Source organism: Micromys minutus (assembly GCF_963924665.1).
Source record: "Micromys minutus genome assembly, chromosome: 4".
NCBI lineage: Eukaryota > Metazoa > Chordata > Mammalia > Rodentia > Muridae > Micromys > Micromys minutus.
The window spans coordinates 56021339-56046053 of NC_137973.1; the positions used below are offsets into that span (position 1 = coordinate 56021339).

The 24715-nt window shown below is 42.7% G+C and overlaps 1 protein-coding gene across 2 annotated transcripts in view; it reads left to right on the forward strand.

Annotated features, from left to right (window-relative positions):
• Positions 1–24715, forward strand: part of SEC24D (SEC24 homolog D, COPII coat complex component) — a 97048-nt gene that overhangs the window by 12607 nt on the left and 59726 nt on the right. Inside the window, exons 4-8 of one of the 2 annotated variants that reach the window (XM_080915100.1) lie at positions 7899–8041; positions 11261–11536; positions 11798–11931; positions 17103–17214; positions 23268–23395. In XM_080915100.1, the coding sequence (XP_080771226.1) occupies positions 7899–8041; positions 11261–11536; positions 11798–11931; positions 17103–17214; positions 23268–23395 (793 nt within the window). The remainder of the gene's footprint in view (positions 1–7898; positions 8042–11260; positions 11537–11797; positions 11932–17102; positions 17215–23267; positions 23396–24715) is intronic. The other variant, XM_080915101.1, reaches the window with a different exon arrangement.

Below are 24715 nucleotides of genomic sequence, written 5' to 3' on the forward strand. Positions count from 1 at the left end.
ATGGATCTCTTTGATGTGTTGTCACTTCTGGGAATGCATCAGGAGCCTAGCAGAGGGCTGGCATCTGGAGGAGTGGAGACTCCAGGGACAGGCCATGTTTGCCAGACATGCCTCAGGGGGTTGTCGGCCAAACAAGTCCTATTGTTAGCCCATGGATAGTGTGATACAGGTTATAATGAAGCTGGAAAATTCCTGGGGCTCAGTGATACTACAGCATCTGAATGTCATCATTTCAGAACATACTACTCACATGCTTGGGGGTGACACTGGTGTTCACTGCCAACTCAGAGTCCTGGGTTGGGAAGCAATGCCCACACTAGTCAGGTGTTTCCCATAGTACTAATCACTATTTCAGAGTCTCCTACTGAGAGGTGTCTGCTGAGACTCCCTGGGGGGTTAGCAGTAGCTGCTTGAAGGAGCAACTTCGCTGCCTCGCCTGCCTGTGTTCTTTCCTTTTCACTTGATTTCTTCCAGTGTTATTTTGCTCATCCTGGGGCTAATGTATATGTATATACCTTATAGCTGGAGTGTGTGGTAGGCAATATATATACCCTATAGCGTGTGGTAGGCATTTCCATTCAGGTTTGTATACCTTCTGATGTCCGTACAGTGGCAAAAAAAAAAATCACCCACTGACACATTTCTCAGAATGTCCTGTTTTGACTGACATGTTGCTAACCGAACCTCTGTGCCTTTGCTTTCTCATCATTCATAGTTAGCGTCTCTAATTCATGGTCGTGAGAATTTTCCGTGGAAACTGCCTTGCACAGCACACAGTACTCATTAGTCCATAGTCTCAGTACATGTGAGCTGCTCTCGGAGCCATGTCATTGGATATAGTATGCCATGTCATTGGATAGAAAGTCCGCTTGCTGCTATCTGTGGATTGCCCCGCCTTAGTCTGGTGTCTCCAGGAAGCTTGGTTTCAGAATTCACTTCGACTCTGATTGCAAGGAAGCATCGTTAGGCCATATACTTCCCCCTGCGTGTATTTTACCGGGTACAACTTAAATATTGACCTAAAAGTGGGAAGTAGGTCTGAGAGCTGGAAACGCCAGGAGGGAAGTCTAACATTTCAAGCTAGGTTTCCAGGTTGCCTGTTATCTGCCCCTTGGGACACGTATCTATATACACGTGGCAGTGCAAAGGCAAAGGGCACAGTGATTTTGAGAGTGAGTCACACTGATCTGATGACAGAGGCTGTCAGAGGAGAACAGCTGTGTGTGACCTCCCTCTGTCACTCCCTCTTCTCAGCTCCTCAGCCAGGGAGAGGTCCTGTGAGCCCCTCCCTCGTTTGTGATGGACTTGCTTGGTGGGTGGGCTTGATCTTGTGCAAGCAGAGTGACACATATGTGGTTCAAGTGTGCGATGGCCCTGTCATATCTAGAAGACACTGTTTCTCAGCAGTTTCCCGCAATTTTAGGCTCCTAAGATCCTTCTGCCTCCTCCTCCTCAGTGATCCCTGAGCTTTGGAGAGAGCGGGTATGAAATAGATGGGTCCTGTAGAGCTGAGCGCATCATAGACACTTTTCCCCACCCTTTGATCTGTTGTTAGTCTGTTTAGCGTCTGTTCCTTGTAAGAAGAGGCTTCTCTGATGAGGTCTGAGCGCCATGCTGACCCATAGGCATAATTATAAATATATTTGGAGGGCATTTTGATACTATGTCTATTTAGAAAACAGCAATAGCAGGCTCACCCCTGAAGGATATGAGTCCACTGACTATGAGTTCTTGGTCATATTCACAGAGCTGAGCATCCATGTCCTCCTGTAGGGCAGGCCTTAAATCCAGTAGCACTTGGTTTCCCCATAACACTCATGCCACTATTGCAGCGGTACGTACATCTTACCATGCTGGTCATTGCTATAGTCCAGTCACTGTTATAGTCATTATGTACAGTCATTGCTATGGGTGACAGCTGTGACATCCGAATAAGACTGTCGCCGACTCCCCTAGCCGTCTGCATAGCAATTTCTAGCACCATAAAAGCTAACCAATAGGGAGGAAACTTTCGGTTTCACGTCAGCTTGGTCTTTCCATGTTCCGTGACTCAAGTATGCAGCGTCTTTAGCAAAAGGGTCCTACTGTGAAGTTCTGCAGGTATATTACTGCTAGCAACAGCAATCTTCTGTGCTGTTTTGAAGGTGTTGTGAGACTTCCCTGACCAGCAACTTGTACCAACTAAAAACTAGCCATCAGGTAAATGCAAATGAAACTACCTGGAGACTTCGTTTTACCCCAGCCAGACTGCCTAGGATCAAGAAAAGAAATAACAAGTTCCGGAGTGAATGTGGGGAAAGGGGAAGCCTTGTTCACTGTTGGTAGGAGTGGAAACTGGTATAGCCTCAAAGGGGGAACAATGTGGGTTCTTAAAGAGCTAGAAATGAATAGGTCGACCACGTGGTCCAGCCATACCACTCTTGGGCATCTACCAGAGTACTCTGTCTCCTACTCCAGAGCTACTGCTTAATGAATGTGCATTGCTGCTCTATTCATGATGGCCAGGAAATAAACATGGCTCTTACAGAGTTTAGTTCCCAGTACACATAAGGTTACTCACAACCATATGTAAATCCAGGTCTGGGGCATCTAGCATTGTCTTCTGATCTTCATAGGCACCAGGCATGCACATGGTACAAGGAAAACATGTATATACATAAAAATAAAAATGGATAGGGCTGGAGAGATGGCTCAATGGTTAGGAGCACATACTGCTCTTCCTCGGGACCCCAGTTCGTTTCCCAGCACCCATATCAGGTGACTTAAAACTGCCTATAACCCCAGCTCCAGAGGGTCTCACACCTCTGACCTCTGTGGACACCTGTATTTATGTGTACATGGCCCTCAACACAGAATCAAAATGATGGTGACAATGATGATGATGATGATGATGATATTAATAATAATAATAATAATAATAATAATAATAATAATAAAATCTTTAAAAATTGTAAACACCTGTTATTTTAAAAGAAATATTTGGTAAAATCTAAAAGTCAAACCTAGTCATTTGTTCTTTTGATCATGGCCGAGGCAGGACAACTGTCTTAAACTTTACAAGTATTTCTAAAGTTTTCTACTTGAGGCATCTGTAGGTGAGATTAATCTGTTAAAGTTTATACTCTTAAAAGTCAGTAAGTAGTTCCGTCACACAGAAAAAAAAAATGACCGCGAGTCAGTTGTTATTCATGTGTTCTGACCAAGAAATAGTGAGTTACAGAACAGAGGAGGCCCAGCTTCCCAAACTATTGAGGAGTCTCTACTAAGACACTGGCTGCAGTGTAAAGAGAGATAGGGATAGAAATAAGGCTAGGCAGGCTGGAGAGATGGCTCAGTGGTTAAGAGCACTGACTGCTCTTCCAGAGGTCCTGAGTTCAATCCCAGCAACCACATGGTGACTCACAAACATCTGTGATGAGATCTGATGCCCTCTTCTACAGTGTACTTATATATAATAAATAAATAAATCTTGAAAAAAAGAAAGAAGGCTAGGCTTTGTTTGTTTGTTTGTTTGGTGCTGAGGCTTGGTTCCCTGGCCCTGCACATGCTAGGGAAGCGGAGCTGAATTCCCATCTTTTATTGCCTTTGCCTTTTTTCCAGTGCGTATGGGTAGTTATAGCCACGTAGGTGCTGGGACCCAAACCCGGGTCCTCTGCAAGAGCAACAAGTTCATGTAACCACGAGTCACCCTCCAGCCCTCCACAGTGTTTTCCACTGTGGAAGTGATAGAATTTGGTCGCCTCTCTGTAGGCTTAATACTTAAAATGCAGATTTTGTTTGAATCGGATCTTGAATCATTTTGCTACTCTACTTTATTTCATGCTGCTGCTACAGAAATCTGATACTAGGCATTACCAAAGGCAGGTATTTCTTTCTCACTAGTTTGGAGACTTAGGAGGCCAAGGTGTTGTCTTGTTCTCTGATGAAGGCTCCTTGCTAAATCTAACATGGTATCTTGAATACCTGGACATGGACCAAGGGCCTGCTAGCCCTCTTTGGAGAGGAGACCCCATCCCATTTATGAGATGAGCTCCTCTCTAGCCTCTTGATACTGTTATGTTTCAACACTAGAATTGTGGATGGGACATGTTTAAACCATATGTACACCTTATCTCCAAAATTGATGAACTTTTATGCAGGGCTTCCTCCTTGACCCATTTATTCCCAACTTAAAATGGGAAGCCCTTGAACAGAGAAGAAAATCAACTCTACCAAGGTTTAAGGTTAGATTGAGACCAAGTTTTGGACTATATGACTTTTTAAAGTGGGTCCTTGGTGGTAGCTCTGTTCTTTTGTGATATTAAGTGAAACAGTGAATAAAAATCTGTATCTGAGTCTTTCTTAGTCCCTTCCAAATATAACTCTGGTTTGTCATTTTTAACCACAATGTGTTGTAGTAGGAAAAGCTTTATCGCTCCCACCTGCTTTCACAGTTTGAAAGTGCAGAGAGACTGGGAGAAAGAGGCAGGCATCTGTGGCTTTCCAGGCTCTAGCTGTGTGCTAGCTGTGTGCTGCGTTTGCTGCCTCTGTAGCCACACTGTGTGCAGTGGGAAAGGAACAAACATGATGTTTTTTTGTTAAGTGTCCTGATTCTTCTTTCCCTTTTGTATACGATAACTTGGCTGTGTATTTATTTCTATTCTCAATAATTTAAAAATGGAAATCGCATTAGAAAAAAAACAATATGTTTAAGACTAAGAATGTTTAAGTCAGAAAGAGATTATTTATAAAATTTGAAACCTACCTCTCAGTGCGTAAGAAATGGACAGTAAGTAGGTATTTATGGGTTCAAGTAGTATCTGGTGGTTGCAAAATCTCTCATTCTGTATTTTAAATCTTTAATCTTTTTAAACTTTAACAACATTTATTTATATGTGCATCTTTGTGCACACGGGTCCCAGCAGAAGCCAGAAGGCATCAGATCTTCCATAGCTGGAGTTTCTGGCACTTTGAACCACCTGATATGAGGGCTGAGAATCAAACTATGATCCTCTGAAAAAGCAGCACATGTTCTTAACCAGTGTTTTCTCCAGCCCCAAATCTTTACCCAGTGTTAAAAGTTAAACAAAACAAAACAACACCCCCACCACCAAACCATATCTGTTCAGAAGATACTTTGTTCTAATTGAAATGGCTACAAAGAAAAACAATGAGCCATGGAATTTTATATTAAAAAAATTATCTTTTGTCAATCATTCTGCAAATGATTTTTGGGTCTCAAACAACTAAATACACTCTCCCTGTTTAACTGCCCCTTCCTGGGGATTATGTATCATGTCCTAACACAGAAATGCACTTCAGCTATCTACAGAGTTACTCTCTGTGTCAAGTCCCCTGTGAGCTGTAGGGAACGAAGTGTCATTTCTTTCTTTCTTTTTCTTTCTTTCTTTCTTTCTTTTCTGGACGATAATTTTGTAATTATATTTATGTACAGAAAACTTATTGTACATTAAACCGGTTTAGTGGCGTGTTCTTTAGCCTTTGCCTTTTCCAGCTTGGCAATGTGAGCCACAGACTTAGGACCCAGAACGTTGCCTCCCCAGTGGTGGCTGATCTTGTCATATCTGTCATTATAATTGGTCCTAATAACTTCCACCATCTTTGCCAGAGCTCCCTTGTCTTCTGAGTTAACCTGTGTGAAGGCATCTGTGGTGCATGTCTTCCTGTGGACCAGGCGCCCTAGTCTTGCCTTTCCCTTGATGATGCAGTAGGGCACCCCCATCTTTAGACACAGGGCAGGCAGGAAAACCACCAGCTCAATGGGGTCTACATTCATGGAGAATCGCCACCAGCTGAGTCTCTTGTTCTCCACCAAGGTGGTGACTGTATTGACTCCTGTTCAGAGGACAGGAGGTCTCTTAGTTGGGACGTCCATTCCCTTTGTGAGCAGCTGTCTTCTCAGCACGGGGCAGTAGCCTTCTCTTCTTCTCTTTCTTTGTCTCTGACCTGTACTTGTGGGTAAGCTTAGACAGCTGAGTATCTGTTTGCCTGTCTAGGGCCTGGGTGAACTGGTTAATGGCAGGAGTTACTTTGAGCCGTTTATAGAGCATGGCTCTTTGCAGCTGCAGCCTGATGTAGCATGGCCATTTGACGAAGTGTGTTAGATGTCTTTGGGGATGGATATCTTGTCCAATGCTGAAGTTCTTGGGTCTTTTCTCAAACAAAGGATTGACCACCTTTTTGGCCTCCTGCTTCTTGACGACGGCAGGGGCCAGGGCCACCTTCTTCCCCTTGGCCTTCTTTCCTTTGGGCATCTTTCTCGGCTGGAGGAGAGCAAGGGTCATTTCTTGACAAAGCAAAGACAAAAAGTTTCTTTTTATGTAGCAGTGAATTTAGCAGTCAGATCTTCTGGATGGTTCTTGAAATCATTTTTAGCCCAAGACAAGAGTCACATTTCAAGTTGCATGTTTCACAGTCAGTATCCCAGAGTAAATAGAAACACAGAGAAAACTTACTCTCAAAAGGTAACTTTTGGGCCAAGAGGGCTAAGTTCTTAAAGGCAGATTCCAGAAAAGCATACAACCTAGGCTTGATTCCAAAGGCCCATGTGGTGAAAGGTGACACCTGCAAATTGTCCTTTGATCTCTAACCCTGCACTGTGACATACACACACACACACACACACACACACACACACACACACACACACAATGTAATACAAATTTTAATTACCTTTGTAGTCCTCTATCTTTATTCTCTTTTCCCAAAATATATTGAAATCAAAGGCTACTTAATCTAATTGTGTTGGTTTTTCTAAAACTTTTAGCAGAGACTCATTTTTTTAGGAATATTTTGGGGTTAAAACATTGTCAACTCTGCTTCAACAAATTATCTGCCATAGACATGCTTGTTTTGTGAGGCACGTGGGATAAGCCGTCTGCCCTTCCCTTACTTAGGACGAAGTGTGTGATACCATCCTGGGATAATTACCAAGCTTCACTTGAATTGATGGCTTGAGGGTTGTTTGGGTTGTGCATTTAAAATAATTATTCAGTTTAGAAAATAACAAGATTAGGGAGTACACTGTTGCAGAAAGGGTGCCTCCGGGACCCAGAAGAGGCTGCCCCCAGTTTTAGAACTGAGCTGTGGATTTCTCCTCAGCCGCCACCTTTCTCTCAAAGGGCTTCTAGCCTCTCAATGAGGGATGGAAGTCAAGACACAATAACAGAGAGAATAGGCTCTGGTTGCAAATAAAGACCTTGAAATCAGGCCATGTGGTCTGGGAAACAGCAAGTTTTACTCACAATTCAAAGTTAGTAAGAAAAGATTCATAACAACTCCAAGGTAGTCATTAGCTTCCTGTGTTGTATCACCAAGGATGGGATCACTGCTCGGTGGGAGCCATTGTTTAGGCCAAAACAGTGACAAGGACACACCTCAGACATAGTTTTAGGCTACATCCAAAGTAAATCAGGATGACATTTTTAGAAAACAAACAAACAAACAAAAAACTTACTCCAAACTTACTGCAGTGTTGCAAGCAGTGGCAGACACCATTTTGGATGCTGAATTCAGGGTGTCCTGAATAATCACCAAGATGCAATGAGAAACCAGGGGTTCTTGGTTATTGTCACTGTTGTTTTTGTTTTTTTCTATTGATCAAGTTTAGTGTATGGGAAGCGGCCTTGGGGTCATCTCTCCAAACTGACTTCCCAAGGTGGCTTTGTGTTCATGTTAGAAAGTTTTCTCTACCTCGCCATAGGAAACATGCGAGTGGAAATGTACGGTGCTGCCACTTGGGTTGGGTTGAACTCACTGAGATTAAATATGTGATGCACAATATGAGCCATCTTTCTCACCACATCCAGGGGTCTTGTTTGTTTTAGAATACGTTCACTATTGTGTCTGCCTTTTGCTTAAGAGACTCTGTGATGCTATCATTACTCTTTGTCTCTTAGATTTCCAGGACTCCCGCCTGTCACTAATGCTGCACCCTCCTATGCATCGGGCCAGCCTGTGCCATCTTACCCAGGTCCTGGGTCCACTTCCTCTGTAACCCAGCTGGGCAGTCAGTTCGGCTCCATGCAGATCAACAGCTATGGTAAGTGTGAGTTGTCACTGCTTATTCATGGTGCCATTTAGTGTTCTTTGTCCTGCAGGAGATGAACCCAGAACCTGAGTCATGCTGCTGGGGGTGAACCCAGAACCCCAGACATGCTTTTGGCAGTGAACACAGACCCCTAGACCTGCCAGGCTACCATTGACCACTGAGCAACACTCCCACCTCATCATTTTTTCTTTCATAAGGCAGACACAACTCTGGCATGACATGTTAAAATGCTACCTTGTGCATAAACCATTGATACTGAGTGTGGCTCTGGTTAGGTTTCTCCTGAGCATGTTGCCACTATTTTGATATAATTGAAGAATCCTCAGAGCACCGTATTCATTGCTGGAACAATAAGAAACAAAAATGCTAATGTCACAAGTAAGCATTAAACGGTAATTATCTGAGGAATGGTGAGATAGTTTTAAAATTGTCTTGTTTAATATGAGACCTCGAAATTAAAAACAAAATGCTTACTTTTTTCCTCAGAGAGTTTTAATTCTGTGTTTAGGTCTTTGGAAGAATCAGATCTCAGATGGCCCAGACCAAAAAAAAAAAAAAAGAAAGAAAGAAAGAAAGAGCACAAATGCCCACTGTAGTGGCGGGATGGCTCCATGGCACACTTTAAGACAAAGGTTCTCAATTTGTGTGTTGGGACCCCATTGGGAGATTGAACAACCCCTTAAGGGGTGGCCTAAGATCATCTACATATCAGATGTCTACATTGCAATTCATAACAGTAGCAAAATTACAGTTATAAAGCAGCAACAAAATTGTTTTATGTTTGGAGTTACCACAATGCCACAACGTGGGGAACTGCATGAAACGGTTGCTGCCTTAGGAATGGTTGAAAACCACTGCTTTGAGGGATGTGCTCTCTCTCTCCCTCCCTCCCTCCCTCCCTCTCTCCCTCTCTCCCTCTCTCCCTCCCTCTCTCCCTCTCTCCCTCTCTCCCTCCATCTCTCCCTCCCTCTCTCCCTCTCTCCCTCCATCTCTCCCTCCCTCTCTCCCTCTCTCCCTCCCTCCCTCCCTCCCTCCCTCCCTCCCTCTCTCTCTCTCTCTCTCTCTCTCTCTCTCTTTCTGTCTGTCTTCTTTCTATTGCTGTGATAAAACTTTATGACCAAATGCAACATGGAGGGTGAGGAATTTCAGCGTATACTTCCAAGCAGCTATTATCACCGAGGGAAGTCAGGCCAGGAATTCAAGGCAAAAGCCTGGAGGCAGAAACTGATGCAGAGAACCATGTCAGTATAGCCTCCAAAATGTTGGATTCTACTGCAGCGATGCTGAATTTTCACAAATAGACTCTTCTGGGCTCTCTTCAGGGACTCTGCCCTGTCACATGGTGCTCAACCTCAACTTTTCTCCATGACTCCTTCAGTCCTGGGGCTTCAACTTCAGTAACAGTTGCACCTTGATCAATGTCCTCTCCTGGTCAATCATTGTGCCATACCTCAGTTGCTCTTCATGACATATCAAGTTTGGCTGCCAGCACAGGATACAGTCTTGGTTTCCTCTGGACCAGAGTCTGTGTGCTGATTCCAAGGAAACACTTCCTGGAATATTCTGCCTCAATGATACAGGCCTCATCTTAATTACAGAAGATTCTCTGGCCCCAGCTGAAAGCATCTTTTTTTTTTCCTTTTCCAGCAAAACAAGCTTTTCCTCTTTAGTCCAATGGCTCTGATTTTTTTTTTTTAATTACAACTGGTTCTTCCGCTCTGCCGGTACCATGGATTCTTAACATGAAAATATTCACACAAATGGCCCTAGTAGAATCTTTGCTTTTCTCTGAAACTTTGCAAGTCAGGCCTCAATCACCTGCCCTGCTCACAGTGTTATCTTCTAAGTTCCAACAGAACAGTTCACTGATCTCCAAGAACTCAAAGGCCTTCTCAACTCAAAGTTCAAATTCTATGACAATCCAAAAACCACAAGGTCAGGTCTGTGACAGCCTTACCCTACAACCTGCCTCCAATTTATGCCTTAGTTGGGGTTTTGTTGTTGTAATAAAACACCATGACCAAAAACCAATTGGGAATGGAAAGAGTCTATTTTGTCTTACATCTTGTGGTCAGCCATCCAGGGAAGTCAGAGCAAGAACTTGAGGTGGGACCCTAGACACAGAGACTGATGCAGAGGCCATGGAGGGGTGCTGCCTTACTGTCTTACTCCTCATGGTTTGCTTGGCCAAATTTCTTACAGAACTCAGGAACACCCACCTAGGAGTGTCACCGTTCATGGTGAGGGGGGTCTTTCTACATCAATCATCAAGAAAATATACCACAAGCCAGTCTGGTGGAGGAAATTTTTTCAACTGAGGTTTTGTCTTCTAAAAGGACTCTAGCTGTGTCGAGTTGACATTAAAGTAGGCAGCAAACTTGCTACTCAAACATAGTTTGTTAGAAGTATTGATAACTATCTCTCAGAATAGTTCTGATCTTTTTACAAATTTGCAGATGGATGACTTAGGAAGCAACTAAGTTTCACAAAGGGCTATGTTAGGAAACTATCTGGGTTTCCAGTGTGAATAAAGAGCCTGCCAATGGCCCAACCTTCTCCCTTGTAACTTCTATCAGCTCCTGAACTCGTTTGGTCAAGTCAAACTCAGATGTTCTATATAAAATTTTTCTTTTATACTCAAAATTTTATAGGAAATATGAATATTTTAAATTAGTGCATGGGTCATGTAAAGTTAATGCACTTGGGTTAAAATTTGTATTAAGAAGGCTCTCACTGAGGTTGAAAAGACAGCTCAGTCATTAAAAAAAACTTTCTGCCCTTATAGTGAACCCAGGTTCTTTCCCCAGAACCCACACGACTGCCTATAACTTTAGCTCCTTCTTCTGGCCTTCATTCAGTGTGTGCAAATATATATACACACATAGGCACCTGTACACACAAATGCTACATCTTTTTAAAACAAAAATTCCTTGTTAAAACTAGAAGTGTTGCTTATATGCTTCTCTGAACCTTTCTATTTAGATAAAAAAGGCTTCAAGTAATATATATATATCACTTTCTGTGTGATAATTTTAATATATATATATATATATATATATATATATATATATATATATATATATATATATATACACAATTCATAAACATGTCCTCTTGATTTGTGCATGGAAAATGTCTCCGTTATATGTTTTGTAGGCCTCAGATTGCTGAGAAATGTGGCTCTGAGCCATGGTCTTCTCTCTCCCACAGGTGTGGGCGTGACTCCACAGAGCCAGGGTCCGCCTGGTCCCCAGCCAGCAGGCGCCTTCCAGGGGCCTCCACAACCTGCACAGCCATCAATTCTGCAGCCGGGACATCAGGTTCCGCCACCACCCCCCACTGCCATGAATGGCCCTGGTGCCTCTCCTATGTCTCCACCAACTCTCAGGCAAGATGGACCTCCTGCGTCCACTCCTCTAAATGCCCAGTATCAGCCCCCACCTCCACCAGGCCAGACCCTGGGTGCTGGCTACCCTCCACAGCAAGGTAAGGTGCACAGGGTGAGGCCAAGGAGGGGGGTCACCTGGGGGTGTCCTTAGAGGAAATCTGATGGGCAGGGACAGTAGGCTCTAGAAGGCATCAGAAGAGCAAGTTAAACAGGGAGTGTAGTGACTCCTTTTTAGCTCCCTGCTTTATTTAACAGGACGAATTTGGTGGCATGCTTGATTCAGCAGTGTGATACTGTCAGTGAAGCTTACATCTGGGTCTGGAGATTATCATTTCTCCTTTTTTTTTTTTCTTTCCAAGCAGCCAACTATGGACCGCAGATGGGAGGTGCACAGCTGTCCTACCCAGGAGGTTTTCCTGGAGGTCCTGCACAGATGGCTGGGCCAGCACCACAGCTCCAGAGGAAGCTTGATCCAGACTCCATCCCCAGCCCTGTAAGTGTCCCCAGCCCGATCTCCCACACAGAAGCTCTTCCATTTATTAGTGTTGAGTTCTCCGGGGCCTGTCCAAGGTCATTGACACAGGCCACAGGAGCAGGATTCTGTTCTCACCTTTACTTCTGGTGGAGGCATACTCAGTTCAGAGCATTCAGGGCTAAGATGGAGGGCTTGGCCTTCTGGTTAGGGAAACTTTCAGCTACATTGAAATGGCGACAGATACAAAGAATTTGGGCTGTTTTTATTATTCTATAAACTTTAACATTTATGATTAAAGTATCAAATGTTTATAACAAACTTTGCAATGCATTAAAATTCAATTTTAGCAGCTCTTAATACCTTTTGCTCTTATGTTCATGTCTTAGCATTTCTTGTGGCTTGAACATGAAAGTTCCCCACAGAAGCTTTGTTCCCAGTCAGGTGCTGTTTTGGAAGGTTCTGAAAACATTATGAGGTCTGACCTACAGTGGTTTGAAGGACAATATCCCCTAGAGGATTATCTGTTTGAATACTTGGTCCCCAGCTGATGGAACTGTTTGGGGAGGCTTAGAAGGTGTGGCCTCATTAGAGGAAGTATATCACTGGGAGTAGGTTTAGCCAGCTAAAGTTCTTTTCCAACTGCTGGTTTACTCTCTCTGCTTTGTGCTTGTGGTTCAAGATGTGAGCTTTCAACTTCCTGCGCCTACCAGGATGCTTAGCATGTTCTGCCACAATATTCCTACTGTTATGGACTCTAACCATCTGTAACCATAAGCCTAAATAAACTCTTAGTCCTGTAAATCACCTTGTGCAGGGTGTGTTACCACAGCAACAGAAGAAGAATTAATACATGGCTCCTTTCTGTTGTTCATGGGGTCGAGCAGCTATGGACTGAATCCTCCAAAACAGCCAGAATAAACCTTTCTTCCGTTAAGGTGCTTATGTCAGTGACAAAATGTCTTCAACTAAAACACAGTTATTTGGTTATCTGTGTCAAGAATGTGTTTACCTTGAGCTTAGTGTGAATGCCTGTGTGGTTTCAGATAACCTCCCCCAAGTTTTGTTCTCGTGCAGTCTATTCCTGTTACAATCTCAGGCACCTTTAACATCCTTGCACATGAACTTCCCAGTTCCCTGGCCTCTCAGGTTTCCATCTTCCCCTAACCTTTCCCAGATCTCACCACAAATAGTCCTGAGAGCAATGTATTTCCATCTATCACCTCCTGTCTTTGTAACTTATTCCCTCTGAAACCCAAAGCAACTGCTCTCTCCACCAGATCTTTCACACCTAACAATTTCCTTTGGTTTACATGCCTTCATCTCTTAACCATGTGTTTGTGTTTTCAGGTGAGTTTGCATGTACTTTGTGTTTGTGCCTTTGTATTTGTGTGTTGTATGTTATGTGAGTGTAGCTGGGTGTATTTGTGAATGTGCATGTGTATGTGTTTGTATATGTTGTATGCAGGTGTTTGTTTGTGTGTGCATAAATGTGTCTATGTGTGTTTGTATATATACATGTACTTTTGTGTGGGTTTGTGTGTGTAGGTGGTTGTATGCATGAGTATATGTGTGTGGTGTGTGTATATATATATATGTGTGTGTGTGTGTGTGTGTGTGTGTGTGTGTGTTTGTATATATGTTCACATGTGTCTGTATATTGTATGTGTATATGTATGTGCATTCATGTCTGTATATGTGTTTACATGTGGGTATGTGTATATGTATATGTGTTTGTGTATGTGTGTGGTATGTACATATATATATGTATATTTGTGGTATGTTTGCTTGTATGTGTGTGTATGCTTATATATGTATGTGTTTGTATGTGTATATATGTGTGAGGGTGTGCGTTCTGACACCTCCCCACTTGTTAGGGTGCTCCAAGGCTTAATCTTTGTAATGCCTTTCCTTTGTGGACATTTAGTCTCTATTCTTCATGAACATGTAGTCAACATTATTCAGCCTCAAGAACAGGCAGTTGACATCAACTGAGAGCATTTTTGGAATTCTTGTTCTTGGGCTCCATTCTGACTGGATGGTGGGCACACTGGTGAGGGACCACTACTCAAGGTACTCTCATTCTCAGGGCTTCCAGCAAAGATGTAGATCCTCGTTAAGACCTTTTCCCTGAAACCCAGCCCTAGCCCTTTCTGCCAGCTCCTTACCTGAAAAGCCTCGACTAATGACAGACTCTCTCATACCTCCCTTTAACCCTGTGATTAATTCTAGCTCATTCATCAGCTCCTTCTGCTGATAGCCTCCACCATCCAGCTGCCTGAGACTCTGAGAGCCTCCTAACTAGCCTTGAAATCACTGTGCCCAGGGTGTCCATCCGATGTAAGTCAGAGCAGAGCCTGGCTCAGAACGAAGTTTGCCAACACTCTTCTATAGCTAATGGTTGAAGTTCTTATGATACCTCACACGATGCTTTTTTGTTGACCACTTCTGACTTTAGCTCCCTTCACAACATGTGCACACAAATGCTAGATGCCTCTGATGTGGTCTCTCTTTGCCCTGTGCCTCTGTTTTGGGCTAGCAATTCAAACATGCCTCGTATGGGCCTCAGCTTGACTCTTGACATTTCTGCTGCTCCTTCCTGGGCATATGCAAAGACCGGCTCATGTGGTCCTATTTCCCCCATGTCTGTACTATCCTCTCACTATCCCTGGAGTGATGCTGGGACTGGAGTACCCTGTCTCTTCATGTCCACAACATCTAACTGCCTGGCAGAAGGCACGTTATTTGTACAGTTAGTCATCTCCCACTGTTCTTCTAGACTTGAACATCTGCTCCATAGGGCAAGGATCTAGTTTGTCCACTGCTGTCTCTTGCACCTAAACAGAACCTGCTGCTCATGCTCAGTGAAGAGGGGAGGAGGATGAACATTAGTGAGAAGAAGCAGGTGCTGTGGTTCATCACAAACATCCCAAGTATTTATGTGCAAACCAGCTCCATGTTATGTATCTTAGAGAGATCACGTGATGCCAGTTGGAGCCTGCTTATTTTTCTATGATGAAAATAACACATTTTGTTAATGAAATAAACTCTTAGATGTAGAAAGAAGGATTTCGTACTGCAATTCCAAGCGAGGCACCTAATAACATAGACCTTTGACGGGTTGTCTTAGCCACATTATGACGTGGTGTAGGTTTGACTGCACTACTGAAGGTCCCCTCACCCTCTTCTGCATCACAGGAGGATTGTTTAGAGGTTGTGTCCTTCCCCTGTCCTTTCACCATGCACGATTCAAACAGTCCTACCTGTAGCAGCACCGCTAACTGGCATCTTAAGTTGCTTCTCCTTCGGATACGTTTCTCCCAAGAGCAGCGTTTCCTTTGTATTCTCTCCTGATGTTTTATGGCTCCACAACACTCATGGGAAATGATGCTGGTGGCACATCTGAGGGAGAGAGAGATTGGTGTCTTCTGAAAGTGGTTTGACATCATCACATGTCACTGTGGTACATCTCAGCCCACACGTGCAGGTCTCAGCCGAGTCACCATTGGAGTTTTTGCTTATTGTCTTGTTTCAGATGCTGGTTTTTAAGAGTGTGCATTTGGGGTACACCAAAAGCTATTTTTAACAATGGCTAGAGCTATTTGATATTTCTTACACTTCTCTGTGTTTTATTGTGAGGAAATGTGGATTTAATTAATAATGACTATTTATAGCATTGTTTCTTTGGGGACAGGGCTTTGCCAGTTATAAATTGATAGTTTGAAATAAGTTTTTTGGGAATATGGTCTACTCTTTAGTGACTGTGTAGGTGTAGTGGTCTAGGCACATGACTGTATCATGACAGTGTTCACCTTAGACTTTGTTAGTTGGAATGATGATGCTAAATGCTAACATTTAATAGTATAAAAGTTACTCTTGTTTTGAGCAACTCAATTAGCTAGTGGTTAAATACAGAACATAATTACAGTGTTTTGGTGATCCGCACACTTCTTTTTTGTGGTAGCATCTTGTCTGTGTCTTGCTGTGGTAAGGATGTTTGGAGCATATCCTATATCTTTGTGTTTGTAACTACTCAAACTCTGAGGAAGGCAGACAGCAGACAGATACAGGCTTAAATTCAGGCTTGATTTGTTGCCAATATTCTTGGAACCCACGATGTCTGCACCATCTGCGTTAGTCGAGACTGGAGCAGCAGAGAACATGTCAGAGTTGGTTCAAAGTCAGCATTTATATTGACGATGGGAAACTGTGTATCTTTTAATTTTTATTCCAGCTCAGATGTTCTCTATCCTGCCTTCTTATGTGCATCTTTGGGTTTACCTCTGTTGTTGTTTTCCCCCTGCTCCCCACCCCTTCTTGTAGAAAGTGAGAGTCTGGAACAGAAAAGGAGGAAATGGAGGAAGACAGTCCTGGGGTTGTATCTTGGTACCCTAAGTTCATTCTATTCAACTTTATTTACACTTTTTTTTTTACCCTGAACAGTTATAACAAAAAGAAAAAATAAAGTAAAAAAAAATCTGTTCTAGTCTTTATCAGCAAATATTATTAATAGAAAAATAAATATGCTTCTATGTTAGATGGCAACATTTGGGGACCTTTGCTCCAGAGGATTACTAAACAATAGACACCCATGCTCCAAAACACCTTCGATTCTCTTCACCGGTGGGGGGGGGCACTTGAAAGGCAAACAAGGAATAAGATGGATTCTGAGTACAAAGTAGGCATTTTTAACTCAGATATTATATATCATTTCTTCTCCATTTAATAATTTTTAGAATTTTCTTTTGATTGCAGAAAGTATTTTCTTTAAAAAAGTTTTAATTTTTTTCTAAAGTATTTTTCAAATGCTCATGCATGGTTATAATAAATAAGATAAAACACAATAAAATAAGGATCTCTGAAAGGTCAGGGTCTGAGCTAAGAGTATTACGGAATAGAATTTGAAAATTTGATAAAGTTTGGGTGAAAATTGTGAAAGTAAATGAAGATAAGACTGAAGACATGCTAGATTTATTTGTTGGAGGAAAAAATAAAAAGGTTTTTAAAAGACTCCCCCTCTCCCCCCATTTCTGCTCCCCCTTCTCTCTTTCTGTCCATCTCCCCTCTCCCTTTCTTTTTTCTTCTTAAGAGGGAGGAGGAAGAGGGAACAGGAACAAGACACTGTCCCTTTTAACTGCTCTCAGGCAGAGTTGTTACTAAGTTTAATTCCCTCTTAACATCTTGTTTGTCAGATTCAAGTGATCGAGAATGACAGGGCCACCAGAGGCGGACAAGTCTATACGACCAACACCAGGGGCCAGGTGCCTCCACTGGTCACCACCGAGTGTGTGATTCAAGACCAAGGTATTTATTTTCAGTCACTTGGGGGGGGGGTGTTTAAAATGTCTTCCTGTTTAAAACAAACAAACGGAATGCCCTGACTGCATTCACCAATGCTATCCTCGAGAGAATAGACTGGTTCTCTGTTAGCCTATTGCGTGCTGTTGATAGAAGTGTATTTTCTGCTGTAGTAGTCCAGAGAACGTGGAGTGGTGTGCAGTACAATATGTCTGTTTTCATTCAGATTGTGATTTATAGTTTGAGGGAATCAGTCCCCTGCCACGGTTGAATTTGTGTACTGTGTGCTGGCATCATGAGTGGAACAGAGGGGTTAAACTCTACCAGTCAGCTCACCTGACATAGCATAAGGATGCTGTTTCCAACAATTCTCCTAACATCTTGATTCTTTGTGAATCTTCCTCATATAACTTTAAAAAAAAATTTAACCCTTTCTAACTTCCTTCCCTTTTTGTGTATATATGTATGTGCATGTATGTATGTGTATATACACGTATGTGCATGTGCATATGTGTATGTGTGTATGCATGAGTATGTGTGTATGCCTGCATGTATGTAAATATGTGTGTGCATGTATATGTATATATGTGTATGTGTGTATTCCATAGAGTACGTGTGGAGGTCAGAGGACTGTTGTAGGAGTTCCTTCTGTTACATGGGTCCTGGGTTCTGAACTGAGGTTGTCAAACTTGGAGGCAGAAGCCTTCACCCACCCTCAGCCCCACCCACTCACTCTTTAGGATGCTTTCTCAGCTTCCTCTGGATGCTTTATGTTAGAGGCCCTGGGCTTACTTAGTTCTTGCTCTTTTTTTTTTTTTTTTGGTCACAGTCATTGCTGTAGTGACTTAGCCTACTTCCATATACCAGCTCTGCTCAGAGCTCCCAAAGGTACATAGCCAACCTGGACTCAGCACCCATCTAACTGTCTACTCAGACTTGCTGTGTGACAGGCTACCTAATACATTTTCCAAACTGGACATTTCTAACCCAATTATGATCTCCACTCACATAACCCTAAAAACAAGTTCCTTACCTGTTCTTTGCAGCCTTTCAGTTTTCAGGGATTGCAGTTTCACAATCTTCTCGCCCCCCAGACTCACATCAGCGCTGCACAGCACATGCATCATTCCTGAGAACAGCTACGTTATTCTACCGACATGCGCCTGGAATCTTTCGCTCTGGGCTCTATATCGCTGTTTCTCACTTGGCCCCTGCAGCAGCCTCCTCCTGGGCTTCCCTGACTCTGGCTCTCCACACCAGAACCAGGCACACCCAAGCCAGATCATGACACTCCTCTACCCAACTCCAGCAGTGGTGCTCCATTTATTTCTAAAACCTTAGTGAGCTTCAAGAGTCTACATAGTCTGATGCTGTACCTCCTCTGAACGCAGCCTGGGCAACGGCACTCGAAACAGTTCCTGCTCTTCCTCTGCTGGCTTCCTGTATTATTTTGCCTGAGTGAAACTCCTTGTGACCTGTGTGTCTGGTCAGATGTCACTTTATTTTGATGTTGACCCTGCAAATATTTAAAACTTCAATCAGCTACCTACTCTCAGGTACTTCTTAACCAGAGAGGCTATTTTACCTACCATTCCTCTTGTTCCAACGTCCTACTTGATAAGAGTCCTTCTTTTTGTTTCTTTTATCCATGACCCCTTCAAAAACATAAACTCTACAGTCTACAGAAAAACCTAGGACACTGCCTAAAATGAAGTGGATCATCAATAAACATTGATTGTATTTTGGGGTCCTAATAGGTTATAATTCTACATATTTTAGATCAGTACTTTGGCTGATAAATAGGCCTTCAATATCAGTTCCCAGGATGATCAGGCAAAAGGATTTCAGGTTCAAGGCTTGCCTGGCCTATGGTAAATTCATGGTCAGCCCAGGAAGCTTAGTAACACAATCTCACAATACAGTTAAAAAGACTAGGGGTGTATATAACTCATCAGCTGAATGCTTACCTAGCAAGTCATGTCCTAGGTGCTATCTCTAGTACCAGTGGGAAAAAAAAAATTTAAACATAGTACAGTGCCTAAAACATAACAGATAAGCATTTTATTTTTATTAATCCTTTGAGCTGTTCATGCATGCATACATGATCATAATTTAATCATATTCATCCATTTCTCAGATCCAGCTTTACCTTTATATCTTTCTCAAATTTCTCTCGCCCCCCTCAATGCCCCTCCCCCAACATGATCTAATACAATTTGTGATGCCATTATGAGCATAGGGGTATTCACTGAGTGTGATAGACCTCCCAGAACCACCTCTTTAAAGAAAACTGACTGTCCCTCCCCTACAGGCCTCCAACTGACAATAGCCCCTCAGTTAAGGGTAGGAGCTTTGTTTTCCATGCTAGAATGTTGAGACAGTTGATCTTGTGCTGGTCACATCCAGGCATCCACCACTGCTATGAGTCATGAGCACAGTGGTTCTGTCATGACCAGAAAAACACTGGGTCATTTAAATCCTTATAACCAAATTGTGACTCGTACAGTTTTTCTGCCCCCTCTTCTGTAGTGTCTCCTGAGCCTTGGTAGGGGGCACAGGTGTGAATAGCTGGTCTGTCTGTGGCTGAGCAAACCAGCCAGTTATTCTCTGCATTTGGCACAGTGGTGAGTCTCTGGGTTAACTGTGTTAGTTGCACACAGAAACTTCTCTGATGAGGTCTAAGAGCTGCGCTAAATTTATGGCTATAGAGATCTAAATTTAGAGGGCATTTAGCAAGATGATGCTCTTAGGCTTAACCCCAGGGCCTGTGAGTTTCCTAATCATGGGTTCTTGACCATATTCACAGCACCAGACATGCACTGACTCCTGTAAATTAGGCCTTGAATCCAAGAAGGTGGCAGTTGGTTGCCCCTATAACATTCATGCCACTATTGCAACAATGAGTCTATCTTGCGGAGCCATTTGTTACAGTAGCTCAGTGGATCCACAGTTGGGTAAGACTGTTGATAACGTTTCCCTGAAAGTACCCTGAAGAGTACCTTTTAGTGTTATAAAAGCTAGCCAAGAAGGTGGAAGTTTTCCAGTTGGTACCAACTTGATTTCTCCATATTTGTAAGCAATATGGAGAGTATTCAACAGTACGATCTTACCATCAAGTTCTGGTGGGAACGAAGGGCAATGGCAATAAGCACAGGACTTTCTGTTTGTCAGTCTATGGCTTTGAGAAGAACATTATTCACACAACTTATTTATTTACACGATTAAATTGTTTCATATGAAAAATATGAACTTTGTAAAGGTAGGGAATTTTCAACATTATTTCCTAAACATCTGTAGTGTTAATTTTCTCTTGCCTCCTTAAATTTCCCTCCGCATCATCCCCCATTTTTTTCACATCACCTGTTCTTTGCCGTCCCCTATTCCTTGAGGTATTTCTGCACTATCTTAGTTTGCTTGCTGTTGCTATCATAAAGTCCATGAGCAACCAATTTGGGAACTAAAGGGTTTAGTTGGCTTATACTTCCATATCACAGTCCATCATTGAGGTAATTCAAAGCAGGAACTCAAGCAGAGCAGGAACGTAGAGGCAGGAACTGGAGCAGAGACCGTAGAGGCAGGAACCGGCTTATTCGACATGGCTGGCTCAGCCTGCTTGGTTGTAACCACCCAGGATGACCTGCCCAGGATGGCACTACATCCAGTGAACTGGTCTCTTCCACTTCAATCATTAGTCAAGGAAATGTCCGGTAGCCTTACCAATGGACAATCTGATGGAGACCCTTCCCTCGCCCGTGGTTACTACACATCAGTAGTTCCCTCGAGTCTAACAGGCACCCCAAGTTAAAGAAGCAATCTAAAGATTTGACACTGAGATCCATATATGAGTGAGAACATATGATGTTTATTTTCATGGATCTGCGTTACTTCAAATAATTCAGTATATTTTCCAGTTGTATACATTTATTTACAGATATTATAATTAATTGTTTTATAGGTGAGTAAAATTCTGTTGTGTATAGATATTATATTTTATTATCTATTGATCAGTTGATAACATTTAAGCTGTTTTCATATCCTGGCTATTGTGAATAGAGCGTCTATAAATGTGGATGTGTGGGCGTCTCTGTAGTGGGATACTGTCCGTTGTATAGGATAACAGGGCCTAGAACAGCCATACTGATTTCATAGTAGCTGTGCCAATTTACATTCCCTCCAACAGCGCCCAAGGGCTTACCTTTCTCCACATCCTCACCAGCATTTGTAGTTGTATCTTCTCTTAATCTTAGCTATTCTGGTTGGATTAAGATGAAACCTCAAGGTAGTTTCAATTTGCATTTTCCTGTTGGCTAAGGATGGTGAATACTTGTAAAAATATTTCTCGGCCATTCTTCTTCTTCTGAGAAATATTCGTTCAGTTCCGTAGCTCACTTTTTAATTTAGTTGTTTGTTTTCTTGGTGTCTAATGCTTGACTTCTTATATATTATGGACAGTAATCCTCTGTCAGATGTATAGCTGGCAAGATTTTTCTCAATCTGTGGGCTGCTTTTTCTTCAGCTGATTAACAGTTTCTTTTGCTGTAAAGAAGCTTTTTAATAATATGAGGTCACACTTGGTGACAATTGATTCTATTCCTGGGTGACTGGAGTTCTATTTGGAAAGTCCCCACTGGAGCCTAAATCCTGGTGTGTACTTCCTAATCTTCCTTACCTGAGCCTCGATCCTTTTATGCACTCTCTGTTCTTCCTTCCATGATACTAAATTCTGAAGTGTACTCCCTGCTCTTTCTTACCTGAGCCTAGATCCTTATATGCACTCTCTGCTCTTCCTTACATGATACTAAATCCTGAAGTGTACTCCCTGCTCTTTCTTACCTGAGCCTAGATCCTTATATGCACTCTCTGCTCTTCCTTACATGATACTAAATCCTGAAGTGTACTCCCTGCTCTTTCTTACCTGAGCCTAGATCCTTATATGCACTCTCTGCTCTTCCTTACATGATACTAAATCCTGAAGTGTACTCCCTGCTCTTTCTTACCTGAGCCTAGATCCTGATGTGCATTCCCTACTTTCTTACCTGATCCTAAATCCTGACATGTTTTCTTTCTACTCTTGGTTTTGCTAGTTCCAGAGTTTGGGGTCTAATGTTGAAATCTTTAGTCCATTGGAAATTGATTTGTATCCAGGGTGATTAGGATCCTTCTACATGTAGATAACCAGTTTTCCTAACAAAATTTATTAATGCTGCTGTCTTTTTGATGAAAAAAAAAACCTAAATTATTTCATGACTAAAATAATTTTAATTTTCCTGTGTGCCATACAATACAGATATTTGGTCAGAAAATTTAATGTATATTAAAAAGTGTTTATGATGATTTAAAAAGTAACATTTCTATTACAAGCAGAATTTTAATATATAAATTCAATTTACAAACTTAAGAAAAAAATGAAACAAATTGCAATTATATGTGACAGAGTCTCAGTTGATAGTATGAAATGGTCTACAGATAATTACATGCCCAAGGCGGGTGTTTTAGTAGACGTGGGAATGAAGAAGTGATTGTTGGACTGGAGAGATGGCTCAGCAGTTAAGAGCACTGACTGCGCTTCCACAGGACCCACGTTCAGTTCCTAGCATCCATGTTAGGCAGCTCATAGCAGCCCATAAGTCTGGCCCCTGGGGATCTAGCGCCCTCTTCCGGCCTCCATGGGCACTTGCACAGGTGTTCACCCCCATCTCCCCCACCAGACAGACACTCCCATAAATAAAACTAAGAATAAATCTTAATAAAAAGAAATGATGTGAACATAGAACTGTATCCTTTCACCTCTTGGTGGTTTTGTTTTGTGTCTTCCATAAATGCTCTCAAGTTTATATTTGAACCACTCTAAAGGCTGGCTTATGGAAAGGAAAGAATAGTCATAAAACATTTCTTTCCTATCTTTCTAGTAAAGTTCAGTAATTTTGTGTATGTCTCTGGAATGTAGATCGCAGAATTTTATAGCACTACACATTTTAGAAAAAAAAACTATAGATAAGAATGGACTGTTAAGATGTACTTTGCTTAAGTAACTTGGTGTCTGTGTGACTATGATCCAGGCCACTCGAGCCCCCGCTACATTCGCTGCACCACGTACTGTTTCCCATGCACGTCAGACATGGCTAAGCAAGCTCAGGTCCCGCTAGCTGCCGTCATCAAACCCTTCGCTGACATTCCGTCCAACGAGGTAAGAATGAGTAAAACAGATTCAGTAATGTACCTGCCTACTTCAAAATGGGTCTTTACAGATTTTTATCATATATTTATTCCTAACTCCGGGAAACTGGATTAAATGTCTATGTCAAAAATATCTAGTCATACAATTCATCTGCAAATCGGAATCTTACAAGCAGTATTATGCAATGCCATGAATACTAATCCTGATGGCCTGAGTGATATTTTGATTCACTGTAAAAGAGCACACAAAAAGTGTTGTCTAGGAGAATGTTGTGTAATGACAAACCACATGACTGTCAGGGAGGCCTTTTTGCCCATTTCAGGGCCCTGCCTGAACATAAAGGTGTTCTGTTGGGAGAAGTCCTTGATCTTAATACATCTGCTTTAACAGTTACTGTGCCAGTCATAAACTAAATGTTATAAACACAACAGAGATGAATCTGTATGTATAATTGTTTGTAGGGATATTCCCAATATATTGCTTAGTAGTAAAACAAAATGGGAAAAGTGGCTCATATTTAAAATCTGTGGTTATAGGTTGTTAGTATCGATCAAGCATTGCTGAAGTTCTTGACTGTAACATCTGGACAGACAGAATTCTGCTCCTCACAGCAGCCATTCACTTTTATAAAGGTCCTCAGTGTTGGCTAAGCAAATGCACAGGGAGGCTTGGACGTGACTGTCACAGGAGTGCGGTCCCTTAGCCTGAACCATTATTCCATCAGCTGTGCTACAGTCAGAGATCACACTCTCCACTCCAAGACCCTCAGTTTCTGGCCTAGGATTCAGTGGGATCTGATCTATTATAAAGATCAACATCTAAAGAGGGGAAAGAGCCTTTGAAGGAGAGAGGGGAGAAGGGGAGGGGGAAGAGGAGGAGGGGAGGGGGGAGGAGGAGAGGAGGGGAGGGGGAGGAGGGGAGGAGGAGAGAAGGGGAGGAGGGAGAAGAGGAGAAAAGGAGGAGGGGAGGAGAGGAGGGGAGGAGGGGAAAAGAGAAGGGGAAGAGGGGAGAAGGGGAGGGGAGGAGGGGAGGAAGGGAGGGGGGAGGAGGGAGAAGAGGAGAAAGGGAGGAGGGGTGGAGAGGGGGAGGGGAGGAGGGGAGAAGAGAAGGGGAAGAAGGGAGAAGGGGAGGGGAAGAGAAGGGGAGGAGGGGAGAGAGGGAGAAGGGGAGGAGGGGAGAAGAGAAGGGGAGGAGGGAGGAGGAGAGAAGAGGAGAAAGGGAGGAGGTGAGGAGAGGAGGAGGGAAAAAAAGGAGGAGGGGAGAAGGGGAGGAGGGAAGAAGGGGAGGAGAGGAGAATAGAGGAGGGGAGAAAAGGAGGAGGGGAAAAGT